Raw genomic sequence first — 13,641 nt, 5'->3', positions numbered from 1 at the left:
CCCTCTAGGTGGTAGAGGTCGCGGGTTTGGGAGCTGCTGTCAAAGAAGCCTTGGCGAGTTGCTGCAGTGCATACTGTGGATGGTACTCACTGCAGCCACGGTGCGCCAGTGGTCAGGGGAGTGAGTGTTCAGGGTGATGGATGGGGTGCCAATCAAGCGGGCTGCTTTGCCCTGGATAGTGTCGAGCTTCTTGAGTGTTGTTGGAGCTGCACTCATCCAGGCAAGTGGAGAGTATTCCATCACACTCCTGACTTGTGCCTTGTAGATGGTGGAAAGGCTTTGGGGAGTCAGGAGGTGAGTCACTCGCCGCAGAATACCCAGCCTCTGACCTGCTCTTATAGCCACAGTATTTATGTGGCTGGTCCAGTTAAGTTTCTGGTCAATGGTGACCCCCAGGATGTTGATGGTGGGGGATTCGGCGATGGTATTGCCGTTGAATGTCAAGGGGAGGTGGTTAGATTCTCTCTTGCTGGAGGTGGTCATTGCCTGGCACTTGTCTGGCGCGAATGTTACTTGCCACTTATCAGCCCAAGCCTGTATGTTGTCCAGGTCTTTCTGCATGCAGGCACGGACTGCTTCATTATCAGAGGGGTTGAGAATGGAACTGAACACTGTGCAATCATCAGCGAACATCCCTATTTCTGACCTTATGATGCCTCCAACAACCACTACCATCTTCCTTTGTGCTCGGTATGACTCCAGCCACTGGAGAGTTTACCCCCTGATTCCCATTGACTTCAATTTTACTGGGGCTCCTTGGTGCCACACTCGGTCAAATGCTGCCTTGATGTCAAAGGCAGTCACTCTCACCTCACCTCTGGAATTCAGCTCTTTTGTCCATGTTTGGACCAGGGCTGCAATGAGGTCTGGAGCCCAGTGGTCCTGGTGGAACCCAAACTGAGCATCGGTGAGTAAGTGCTGCTTGATAGCACTATCGACGACACGTTCCATCACTTTGCTGATGATTGAGAGTAGACTGATGGGGCAGTAATTGGCCGGATTGGATTTGTCCTGCTTTTTGTGGACAGGACATACCTGGGCAATTTTCCATATTCTCGGGTAGATACCAGTATTGTAGCTGCACTGGAACAGTTTGTCTGGAGGTGTGGCTAGTTCTGGAGCACAAGTTTTCAGCACTACAGCTGGGATGTTGTTGGGGCCCATAGCCTTTGTTTATCCATTGCACTCAGCCGTTTCTTGATATCACGTGGAGTGAATCAAATTGGCTGAAGACTGGCTTCTGTGATGGTTGGGATAGCGGGAGGAGGCCGAGATGGATCATCCACTCGGCGCTTCTGGCTGAAGATGGTTGCAAACACTTCAGCCTTGTCATTTGCACTCACGTGCTGGACTCTGCCATCATTGAGAATGGGGATGTTCACAGAGCTTCCTCCTCCTGTTAATTGTTTAACTGTCCAACACCATTCACGACAGGATGTGGCAGGACTGCAGAGCTTTGATCTGATCCGTTGGTTGTGGAATCGCTTAGCTCTGTCTATAGCGTGCTGCTTCCGCTGTTTAGCATGCATGTAGTCCTGTGTTGCAGCTTCACCAGGCTGGCACCTCACTTTTAGGTACGCCTGGTGCTGCTCCTGGCATGCTCTTCTACACTCCTCATTGAACCAGGGCTGATCCCCTGGCTTGTTGGTAATGGCAGAGTGAGGAATATGACAGGGCATGAGGTTACAGATTGTGCTGGAATACAATTCTGCTGCTGCTGATAGCCCACAGTGCCTTATGGATGCCCAGTTTTGAGCTGCTCGATCTGCTCTGAATCTATCCCATTTAGCACGATGGTAGTGCCACACAACACGTTGGATGGTATCCTCATTGTGAAGACGGGACTTCATCTCCACAAGGACTGTGAGGTGGTCACTCCTACCAATACAGTCATGGACAGATGTATCTGCGACAGGTAGATTGCTGAGGACGATGTCAAGTAGGTTTTTCCCTCGTGTTGGTTCACTCACCACCTGCCGCAGGCCCAGTCTGGCAGCTATGTCCTTCAGGACTCAGCCAGCTCGGTCAGTAGTGGTGCTACCGAGCCACTCTTGGTGATGGACATTGAAGTCCCCCACCCAGAGTACATTCTGTGCCCTTGCTACCCTCAGTGCTTCCTCCAAGTGGTGCTCAACATGGAGGAGGACTGATTCATCAGCTGAGGGAGGGCGGTAGGTGGTAATTAACATGAGGTTTCCTTGCGCATGTTTGACCTGATGCCATGAGATATCACGGGGTCCAGAGTCAATGTTAAGGACTTCCAGGGCCACTCCCTCCTGACTGTATATCACTGTACCACCACCTCTGGTGGGTCTGTCCTGCCGGTGGGACAGGACATACCCAGGGATGGTGATGGAAGAGTCTGGGACGTTGGCTGAAAGATATGATTCTGTGAGTATGGCTATGTCAGACTGTTGCTTGACTAGTCTGTGGGACAGCTGTCCCAATTTTGGCACAAGTCCCCAGACCGACATGGCCACCGTTACTGATAGTTTTTTTTGTTCCAGATTTTATTTAATTAATTGAATTTAAATTCCCCAGCTGCCGTGGCGGGGTTTGAACTCATGACTCTGGATTATTAGTCCAGGCCTCTGGATTACTGGTCCAGTATCATAACCAGTATGTTATTGTACCGTGTCATTTAGAATAGGCTAATCGAGGAAGAGATGAATTTTGGTAGTAAGGGGTTAAAAATCTAGAGAAATGGAAAAATATTACCCTTTCTAAATCTTTCTAACCCTTCTGACTTTTAGGGCTCTAAATCATGCAGCTGAATAAACAGGAAAGCTGTAAACCTTGGGAGGGGGTCATCAGCTAATTTAGTGACTTTTGTCCTACTTCTGTGAATATTGGGGTATCTCCATAAGGTAGAGGAACTGACATATCATTAACTCACCATTTGTGAGACATCTGTTAAACAGTATGTGCAGAGCGGCACATCTTTCAGGTAAAAATAGAAGTATAAGAGACTGGCTTTCAGCCAGCAGAAACACAGTCAGAGGAGGAACAGATAGTTAGATACATCCAGTGGATCGACGCTGGCCTTTGGCTAACGCTGTGTCACTATTGGGAAGATCACCATTGTCCAATCGCGAGATGCGGGTAATATGAATCTATTATTGCACTGTTAAAGCGATTGTTAGTTCCTGCTGACATATTGTAATATAATATAGTCTGAATTAACTTATACAATAAAGTCTGAACAACCTCTATAACCAAGATGGTGTCAAGTCGAATTATTGTCCCCACTCCAGAAATTATTACAGGACCTAGATGGCTGAAGGAACAGCCACCAATGGTGGGGGGAAGGAAGTGGAGGAGAGGCAAGAGTTGAAAGAATGCAGAGTTCTTGGAGGGTTGTAGGGCTGGAGGAGGTTACAGAGATAGGGAGGGGCGAGGCCATGAGTGGATTTAAACACAAGGATGAGAATTTTAAATTTGAGGCATTGGTGGACTGGTTGCCAATGTAGGTCCCTTACTTCAGATCCCTTACTCTCTCTGTTTCATTGGAGGTTTGTACACCACAAATTCAGTAACAGCTGTTAAAAGTCTAAGATTACGAACTTTCAAGCACGAGACAAAAATGTCCCATAATGTAGTTACATAAGTGCAATATGAAAAGATTGAGAATTTAAAGAGCAAACAATTTTAGTTGTCAAACTTAAAATAACAATACCTTTTGGATCAGCTATTGGAATAGTACGATTTTGTGGTCGGATGAGCTTCCATCGTGGAATCTGAGCGATGTCTGGTGGGATTATGAGGGGACAGGACCTGGTCCTTGTAACCAGTACTGGGTGGCTATGTATGTGGGAAAGTCCATAGTGTCGCAGCTTCTCTGAGGATTCAGCCTACAAGGTGCAGAAGAACCACATAAAGTCACTAAACAGAAACAAAACATGGGATGGGTATGGTAATGTAGCGGTTAAAGTCCTAGACTGGTGATCAGGAGGTTGTGAATTCAATGCTATTGAATTGCTCTATATCGCCAACTGGCTCACTAATAGGGACCTCCCCCCTGCCCCAACGTGACTCTGGTCTGAAATGGTTAAAGAAGCCCCTCAGTTCTGACAGGGTTAGCGCTGGAGGGCTCGGGCAGGCACAATCATTGTGGCCCACAGATTTTATTTGGGGCCATAATGGAAAATTCAGTGATTTGAAATGGAGTGGGGCCTGTTACCCGAGTATGAAGATGGATGTACAACAAGTGGTGGGGGGAGAGGTTGGGTAGATTGGGATGAGTGAGTGATGGGGAGAAAAAAAACGTTAAGGGAGGAAAGAGAAGGGAAGCATAAGGCTATGGAGAGGTTAGTGGTGGTGAGCAAGGAACAGGTAGTTGGGTTGAGCTGCGAGTGGGAGGGTGAGAGTTGGGCATCGATGAAGGAGAGAAAGCTTAGGGAAAAGTAAATTGTTTATGTCTGTACTATTTACAGTGATTGGAAAGTCAAGTTGTGTTCCTATTAAATGGTATTCTAGGCTTTTTACCAGTGATTTGATGATTGAATTCTGTGATTCTGTCCATTTTTCCATTACCAGTAAATATCACTGGCTTTGAAAATTCTTATACATTGGATCAGTAAATTATCCATTACATGAGAGCTTGAGCACAGAGGTTGGGAAAGACAGAGAGCAAACCCCGAACAGAGTGAAGTGCTAACAGAGTGAGGACTTTCAACTGGGAATTTGGTGAGTGTGAGAATTAGGTGCAGAGGAGGAAGCAGGTGCGAAGTAATTTAAATGTAGTCTAAGACTGAGCGGAGCATAAAGGGAGCCGCACAAGGAATCAAAACAAAGGAAAGGAGGAGCGTCGAGGGTGAATCGGTAAGTATTTCGTTCATTAGTTAGTGTTTTTCAGTGGTTGTTAGTGTTTTTAGTGGTTCGTGTTTGAGTGTCAGATAAACAGTAAAGTGCCTTAAAGCTAAACAGTTTAAATAACTGTTAGCTAACAAGGCAGAACAACTGGGGCCCATTGCATGCACATCCTGTGCCATGTGGGAACTCCAGAACACTTCATGTGTCCTGGAAAACCACATGTGCAAGAAGTGCTGCCAACTGCTTGAGCTTGAGCAGAGTTTCTGAGCTTGAAGAGCGGCTGGCATCACTACAATGCATACGGAAAGCTGAGAGTTTCGTGGATAGCATGTTTCAGGAGGTGGTCACCCCCCAGCTACAGAGAGTTCAGGTTGAGAGGGAGAGGATGATCACCAGACAGACTAGGAAGAACAGGCAGGCAGTTCAGAAGTGCAGCACTCTCAAACTGGTATTCTGCGTCGAATACCAGTAGAGGGTGTTGACACCTCGGGGGCGTGCAAACAGGAGCAAATCCCACGGCACGTGGGAGACTCGGCTGCACAGGGAGGCAAAAGAAATGCAATTGTTTTTGGAGATTCGTTAGACAGGAGGATAGACAAGCGTTTCTGCAACCGCCGACGTGAGTCCCACATGATGTGTTCCCTTCCTGGTGCCAGAGTAAAGGATATCACTGAGAGAGTACAGAAAATTTTGAGGAGGAAGGGGAACAGCCAGAAGTCGTGGTCCATGTGGGAACCAATGATATAGGAAGTGAAAGGGTCGAGGTCCTGCAGTCAGAGTTTCAGGAGCTAGGGAGGAAGTTAAAAAGCAGGACCTCAAAGGTAGTAACCTCTGGATTACTCCCAGTGCCATGCGTTAGTGAGTATGGAAATAATCGGATAATGCACCAATGGTGCAGGAGAGAGGGTTTCAGATTCCTGGAGCATTGGGACCAGTTCTGGGGCAGGAGGGATCTGTTCAAGATTGAGATGCACCTCAACAGAGCTGGGACCAATGTCCTCGCGGGGAGGTTAACTAGTACTGTGGGGGAGGTTTAATCTAATTTGGTAGGGGGATGGGCACCGGGATGAAACATTAGAGAGGAGAAACAAGGCGCACAGAGGTCCGGGAGAGTTAAGTAGCACTAGAGTAAAGAATAGTTCAGAAATAGGAGGGTTCAGACAGGGGGCAAATGCGAGGCAGTCTAAGATGAGGTAGGAGTGCGTGTGCGTAAATGCACGTAGCGTGGTAAATAAGGTTGGTGAGCTGCAGGCTCAAGCCACATGGGACTACGATCTAATGGCAATAACAGAGACCTGGCTCAAAGAAGGAGATGATTGGGTACTTAATATTCCTGGCTACAAGCTATTTAGGAAAGATGGGGAAGGAAAGAAAGGAGAGGGGGTGGCAGTATTGATCAAAGAAACTATTATAGTGCTGGAAAGGGATGATGTAGTCAAATGTAGTCAAAGGGATGATGTAGTCAAATGATGTAGTCAAGGATAGAATCTATTTGGTTAGAATTAAGGAACAATAGAGGAGCTAATAAGCTACAAGGTGTATACTATAGGCTACCAAATAGTAGGAAGGAGATAGAGGAGAATATTTGCAGGCAAATTACAGAAAGATGCAAGAACTATAGAATAGTGATAATGGGGGACTTCAATTATGCCAATATAGACTGGGACAATAACAGTGTAAAGGGCAAAGAGGTGGAGAAATTCCTGAAATGTTTTCAAGAAAATTTTCTGGAACAGTGTGTTTCCAGCCCAACCAGGAAGGAAACAATGCTGGATCTAGTTCTGGGAATGAAGTGGGGTAGGTGGAGCATATTTCAGTGGGGAAGCATTTGGGGAACAGTGATCATGATATCATTAGGTTTAGAATAGTTATGGAAAAGGACAAGGAACAATCAAATGTGAAAATACTTAACTGGATGAGGGCAAATTTTAGTGAGTTAAAAAGGGATCTTGCCCAGGTGAATTGGAATCAAAAATTGGCAGGCAAAACAGTAATTGATCAATGGGAGGTCTTCAAGGACGAGTTGGTTTGGGTACATCACTACCAGAGGGAAAGGAAGGGCATCCAAAGCTAGAGCTCCCTGGATGACTAAAGATATAGAGATTAAAGTGAAACAGAAAAAGAAGGCTTATGATGCATATAAGGTTCATAATAATGTGGAGAACCAGGCTGAATACAGAAAGTACAGAGGAAATCTAAAAAAGGGATTAAGAGGGGCAAAGAGAGAGTATGAGAATAGATTAGTGGCTAACATAAAAGGGAGCCCAAAAGTCTTTTATAAACATATAAATAGTAAAAACGTAGTCAAAGGAAGCGTGAGACCGATTAGGGACAAAAAAGGAGATCTTCTTGTGGAGGCAGAGGGCATGGCTGAGGCACTAAATGAGTACTTCACATCCGTCTTCACTAGAGAAGAGGATTCTGCCATTGTAGCAGTAAAGGAGGAGGTAGCAGCAACATTAGATAGGATAAAAATAGATAAAGAGGAAGTACTTAAAAGATTGGCAGTACTCAAAGTAGAAAAGTCACCTGGTCCAAATGGGTTGCGTCCTAAGTTACTGAGAGAAGTAAGGATAGAAATTGAGGGGGCTCTGGCCACAATCTTCCAATCCTCCTTAGATATGGGGATGGTGCCGGGGGACTGGATGATTGCAAATGTTACATCCCTGTTCAAAAAAGGGGAGAGGGATAAACCCATCAATTACAGGACAGTTAGCCTAATATTGGTAGTGGGGAAACTTTTAGAGACAATAATCCGGGACAAAATTAATTGGCACTTGGAAAAGTATGGGCTAATAAATGAAAGTCAGCACAGATTTGTTAAAGGAAAATCGTGTTTGACTAAATTGATTGAGTTCTTTGATGGAGTAACGGAGAGGATTGATGAGGGTAGTGTGGTTGATGTTGTCTATATGGACTTTCAAAAGGCATTTGATAAAGTAACAGATAATAGACTAGTTAGCAAAATTAAAGCCCATGGGATTAAAGGGACAGTAGCAGCATGGATACAAAAGTGGCTAGGGGACAGAAAGCAGGGAGTAATGGTGAACAGTTGTTTTTCAGACTGGAGAGAAGTTTACAGTGGTGTTCCCCAGGGGTCAGTATTAGGACCACTGATCTTTTTGATATATATTAATGACCTGGACTTGGGTGTAGAGGGTATAATTTCAACATTTGCAGATGACACAAAACTCAGAAATGTAGTAAACAATGTGGGGAATAGTAACGGACTTCAGGAGGACATAGACTGGTGAAATGGGCAGATGCATGACACATGAAATTTAACACAGAAAAGTGTGAAGTGATGCATTTTGGTGGAAGAATGAAGAGAGATAATATAAACTAAATAGTGTAATTTAAAGGGGATGCAAGAACAGAGAGATCTGGGGGTGCACATACACAAATCTTTGAAAGGGACAGGACAAGTTGAGAAGACTGTTTCAAAAGCATATGGGATCCTGGGCTTTATTAATAGAGGCATTATGTACAATAGCAAGTGAGTTATGCTGGACCTTCATAAAACACTGGTTAGGCCTCAGGTGTTCAATTCTGGGCACCATATTTTAGGAAAGATATCAAGGCTTTAGAGGGGGTGTAGAAGAGATTTACTAGAATGGTGCCAGGGATGAGGGACTTCAGTTATCTGGAGAGACTGGGGAAGCTGGGGTTGTTCTCCTTAGAACAGAGAAGGTTGAGGGAAGATTTGATCGAGGTGTTCAAAAATGAGATTGGTTTTGACAGAGTAAATAAGGAGAAACTGTTTCCAGTGGCAGAGGGGTCGGTAACCAGAGGACATAGATTTAAGGTGATCGGCAAAAGAGCCAGAGGCGACGTGAGGAAATATTTTTTACGCAGCGAGTTGTAATGATCTGGAATGCACTGCATGAAAGGGTGGTGGAAGCAGATTCAATAGTAACTTGCAAAAGGGAATTGAATAAATACATGAAGAGAGAAAAATTTACAGGGCTACGGGGAAGAACAGACGAGTGGGACTAATTGAATAGCTCTATCAAAGAGCCTGCACAGGCACAATGGGCTGAATAGCCTCCTTCTGTGCTGTATGATTCCATGATAAGATGGTGTAGTGTATTCACCTGGACAGTAGAGGGGAACTGGGAGCCTTCTGTTGGAACGAGGACGATGCCGTGATTGTAAAACTTGTCATAAAACTTGTAAAACTGAGACATTTGAGCACTGGAGTGTGATTGAGTTTAGCAGTATTAGAAGATTCTGGGGTTTGAGAAGGCAGCAGGGTTGGGCAGAACTGGGGATTGCTGCTTTGTAACAGAACTGGAGAGAAGGGTCATGTGGTTTGGAAACACTTGGTGGGGGAGGGGAGGGAACTTCCTAGAATTTGGAGTGAGTGGTGCAATTTGGTAGAAATGGAGGTGGTGAGGAGTGGGGTTCTTAAGATTGGAAGGTGGCCCTGGGAATCAGGAGAACTGTAGTGGAGCTCCAGGCATTTGGCAGCACTGGAGAAGGTAGGTCCTGGGGTTTGCAAACATTGGAGAGGTCTCAAAGTCTACGAATTGTGGGAGCATTGGGGAGTGCATTTCTGTGGTAGGAGAGAATTAGTGGAGTCCTGGGATATGGGCATATTGGGAGGAAGGTCCCACACTGTGGAAGCACTCGTACATGTAGAAGTACATGTGTACTCAGGGTCTGGCGCTACTTGCAGAGGAGTCTCGGGTCTGACAGTACTTGGGAAGTGCCCTGCAATCTGGGAGCAGTGGAGGTAGCTTCTGGGGTTTCAAACATTTGGGATGGGTATCCTGTGGTTTGGGGGTTCCCAAGATTTGGGCTGGGGAGGCAGATGGTCGCTGGAGTACTGGGGAGAGGGGTCCAGCAGTTTACATGGATTCAGGAGAGGGGGTTCTGCATTGATGGGAGAGTCAGGCTGTGGTAATATTGAAGGGGCAGAGGGCCCAGAAGAATATGACCTGTCCCCATTGTGTTTGGGGTGCTGACAGTTCCCCCGCCCACCCCCCCCCCCAACCCCGATCAGCCAAAAGTCCAAGAAGTAGCCTCCCACCATTGGCTGAGAACTAGCTTTAGGTGAGTTGAAAGCCTTTACTGCACTTTTAGTATGTATAGCATCTCTGAAGGCCAGGAACTTGGTGAGAGTACCTTTTGGCCTGAGGGATTGGGGATGGAAATTTGATGTTGTGAACATGGGAGGGGTGGCAGGGAATTTTGCAACAGTAGTGCCAGCTTTTAGGAAGTCTCAAAGGGGCAGAGGGCTGAAGAATGGCTGGGATGTTGACATCTGCATCTGTTGCTCGAGCCACACTTTAAAATAACTTACTGGTTGCGAACATGGCAGGAGGCCAACCAGGGAGCAGGAAGAAGTAGCAGCAGCTTGTGCCGGGTGAGAGGCCCAATGTTCAGGGTTCTCAGGCAGGTGATGCTGTGGAGACACTAAATTGGTGGCTGAGAGGACCAGAACTGGAGTGATTCACTTGGGAAGAATGAGGCAAGAAATAGGAATATAAACATCAAGTTTAAGCATGACAGAAAAATATGACAGATAGGAGTGATACAAATCAGCATGATGGAAAATTGCCATCTTCACCTCCTCAAAGAAAGCTGTTATTGACCCCTTCTTCCTCTGCAATTATTACTCCCATCTCTTTCCTATCTAAGGTCCTTGAACATGTTGCTACCCAACCCCATGCTAAATTCAACCACAATTCCCAGTTTGAATCCCTTCAGTCCAGTTTCCACTCTGCACACAGCACTAAGCCCACCCTGATCAAAATCCCCCAAAATATCCTTTATGACTGCAGCATATCCTGCCTCAACTTCTCCACATTATTCGACATGATTGACCACTCCATCCTCCTCCACAGTCCACTTCTAGGGAACCCCCCCCTCCCATGGTCACCTCTGGAGTAGACTGGTGCTCCACACTTGACCCCTCTTTTTCCATATGTATGGAATAGAAACAACCACCCATGACTCCAAGAACACCACTGTGTTGTCAGATTGTCCATCTGACATCAAATCACAGATGAGACGGAACTTCCTGCGTTTGAAGACTGAAGCCATCTTATTCAGCTCTCACCTGAAACTCTGGCCCCCTGCCAGACTGAAGCAGATCTGTCAGACTCTGAGCTGAGCTTCAAATCCCATATCCAATCCATCAAAAACATTTACTTCCATCTTCACAACATCCCCACCTCTGCTCTTACCTCACTGCTGCGGAAACACTTGTTTATGCTCTAGTTAGCTTCGGGCTTGACTTCTCCAACATCCTCCTCACCATCCTCGCAAGCTCCACCTTACATGAAGAACAACTCATCCGAAACTCCACCTATCACAAGTTCTGCACAAAGCCTCACTCTCCCATCACTCCTGGCTCCCTGATCCTCAAGGCATCAAATTTAAAATCCTTATTCTCATTTACACATCCCTCCATGGGTTGACCCCAGTCCACCTCTGCAACTCCTCTACCTCTTCGCTCCTCTGCGATCTTCCTCCTTCATCTCCACCATCAGTGCAGATGCTTCAGTTGTCTCGGCCATACTCCCTGGAATTCTCTCACTAATCTCGCTTCTCGCTCCCCCCTCCCCCCCACTTCCTACTTCTCTCCGACTTTAAAAGCCTCCTCAAAATCTAACTTTTCCACTGTGCTTTCAGTGACCTCCTGCCAGCACTGCTTGGTCTTCACTTCTTTTCCGTGAGGCACCTTTGGGATGTCTTTGAGATTGAAGGTTTTATATAAATAAATATATAAAGTGTCAGCCATGGCTCAGTAGTAGCACTCTTGCCACTGAGTCAGAAGGTTGTGGGTTCAAGTCCCAGTCCAGAGATTTGAGCACAGAATCCAGGCTGACACTCCCAGTGCAGTACTGAGGAAGTGCTGCACTGTCAGAGGTGCCGTCTTTCGGATGAGACGTTAAACCGAGGCCCCGACTGCCCACTCAGGTGGACGTAAAAGATTCCATGGCACTATTTGGAAAAAGAGCAAGGGAGTTCTAGCCAATAATTATCCGTCACCCAACATCACTAAAACAGATTATCTGGTCATTATCACATTGCTGTTTGTGGAACCTTGTTGTGTGCAAATTGGCTGCTGCGTTTCCTACAATACAACAGTGACTACACTTCAAAAGTACTTCATTGGCTGTAATGAGCTTTGGGACATCCTGAGGTCGTGAAAGACAGTGTATAAATGTCTTTCTTCCTTTCTTTCTTTTAAATGTAACTTGCTGCTATTCACTTGATCTACAATGTTATCACCAGAACAGTGGTCAGAGATAAACGCTATACAATATGCAACAGTGCATGTAACCATTACCATTTGTCCAAGTAAAGAAATCCTCCTTTCTGTCAGCTGCAGTGGGAAGTAGGTAGCGTAAATCATCATCTGTGGCATCACCGCCACTGGGGTACCTGCAACACAAAGAACATAAACAGTGCTTGTTGCTTTTAAAATACAACGCAACACTTGGTTAACTTGCATTTCCTACATTTTGTTTTTCTACATTACAACAGTGACTAGACTTCAAAAATACTTAGAATCATACAGCACAGATGGAAGCCATTCGGCCCATTGTGCCTATGCCGGCTCTTTGAAAGAGCTATCCAATTAGTCCCACTCCTCTGCTCTTTCCCCGTAGCCCTGTAAATTTTTCCTTTTTAAGAGTATATCCACCTCCCTTATGAAAGTTACCACCCTTTCAGGCAATGCATTCCAGATCATAACAACTCGCTGCGTAAAAACATTTCTCCTCATTTCCTTTCTGGTTCTTTTGCAAATTATCTTAAATCCGTGTCCTCTGGTTACCGACCCTCTTGCTAGTGGAAATAGTTTCTTTGGCGGTAAAGCATGGGGGATGTCCTGAGGTTGTGAAAGGCGCTATATCATAAAATCATAGAATCATAGAAAGGTTACAGCATGGAAGGAAACCATTCAGCCCCTCGAGTCCAAACCGGCTCTATGCAAGAGCAATCCAGCTAGTCCCACTCCCCTGCCCTATCCCCATAGCCCTGCAAATTTTTTCCTTTCAAGTACTTATCCAGTTCCCTTTTGGAAGCCATGATTGAATCTGCCTCCACCACCCCCTCAGGCAGTGCATTCCAGATCCTAACCACTCGCTGTGTAAAGAAGTTTTTCCTCATGTCACCTTTGGTTCTTTTGCCAATCACCTTAAATCTATGTCCTCTGGTTCATGACCCTTCCGCCAATGGGAACGGTTTCTCTCTGTCTACACCCTTCATGATTTTGAATCAAATCTCCTCGCAATCTTCTCTGTTCCAAAGAGAACAACCCCAGCTTCTCCAGTCTATCCATGTAACTAAAGTCCCTCATCCCTGGAATCATTCTAGTAAATCTCATGTGCACCCTCTCTAAGGCTTTCACGTCTTTCCCAAAGCGCAGTGCCCAGAACTGGACATAATAGTCCGGTTGTGGCCGAGCCAGTGTTTCATAAAGGTTCATCATGACTTCCATACTTTTGTACTCTATGCCTCTATCTATAAAGCCCAGGATCCCCTATGCATTTTTAAACGCTTTCTCAACCTGCCCTGCCACCTTCAACGATCTGTACACATACCTCCAGATCTCTCTGTTCCTGTACCCCTTTTAGAGTTGTGCCCTCTAGTTTATATTGCCTCTCCTTGTTCTTCCTGCCGAAATGTATCACTTTGCATTTTTCTGCACTTAATTTCATCTGCCACGTGTCCACCCTTGCCACCAGCCTGTCTATAGCCTCTTGAAGTCTACGACTATCCTCCTCACTGTTTACTACCCTTCCAAGTTTTGAGTCATCTGCAAATTTTGAAATTATGCCCTGTACACCCATGTCCAAGTCATTAACATATATC

General features: G+C 45.8%; 1 protein-coding gene across 3 annotated transcripts in view; it reads right to left on the bottom strand.

Annotated features, from left to right (window-relative positions):
• Window positions 1-13,641, bottom strand: part of adgb (androglobin) — a 225,624-nt gene that overhangs the window by 132,254 nt on the left and 79,729 nt on the right. For all 3 annotated transcript variants that reach the window (XM_067989325.1, XM_067989323.1, XM_067989324.1), the window contains 2 exons: window positions 12,113-12,207; window positions 3,677-3,851 (listed from right to left, as the gene is read on the bottom strand). In XM_067989325.1, the coding sequence (XP_067845426.1) occupies window positions 3,677-3,851; window positions 12,113-12,207 (270 nt within the window). The remainder of the gene's footprint in view (window positions 1-3,676; window positions 3,852-12,112; window positions 12,208-13,641) is intronic.

The sequence above is a fragment of the Heptranchias perlo genome, chromosome 8, assembly GCF_035084215.1.
Source record: "Heptranchias perlo isolate sHepPer1 chromosome 8, sHepPer1.hap1, whole genome shotgun sequence".
NCBI classification, from domain to species: Eukaryota; Metazoa; Chordata; class Chondrichthyes; order Hexanchiformes; family Hexanchidae; genus Heptranchias; species Heptranchias perlo.
The sequence above is the reverse complement of the archived record's forward strand: the minus strand, read 5'-3'. Positions and strand labels throughout refer to the sequence as shown.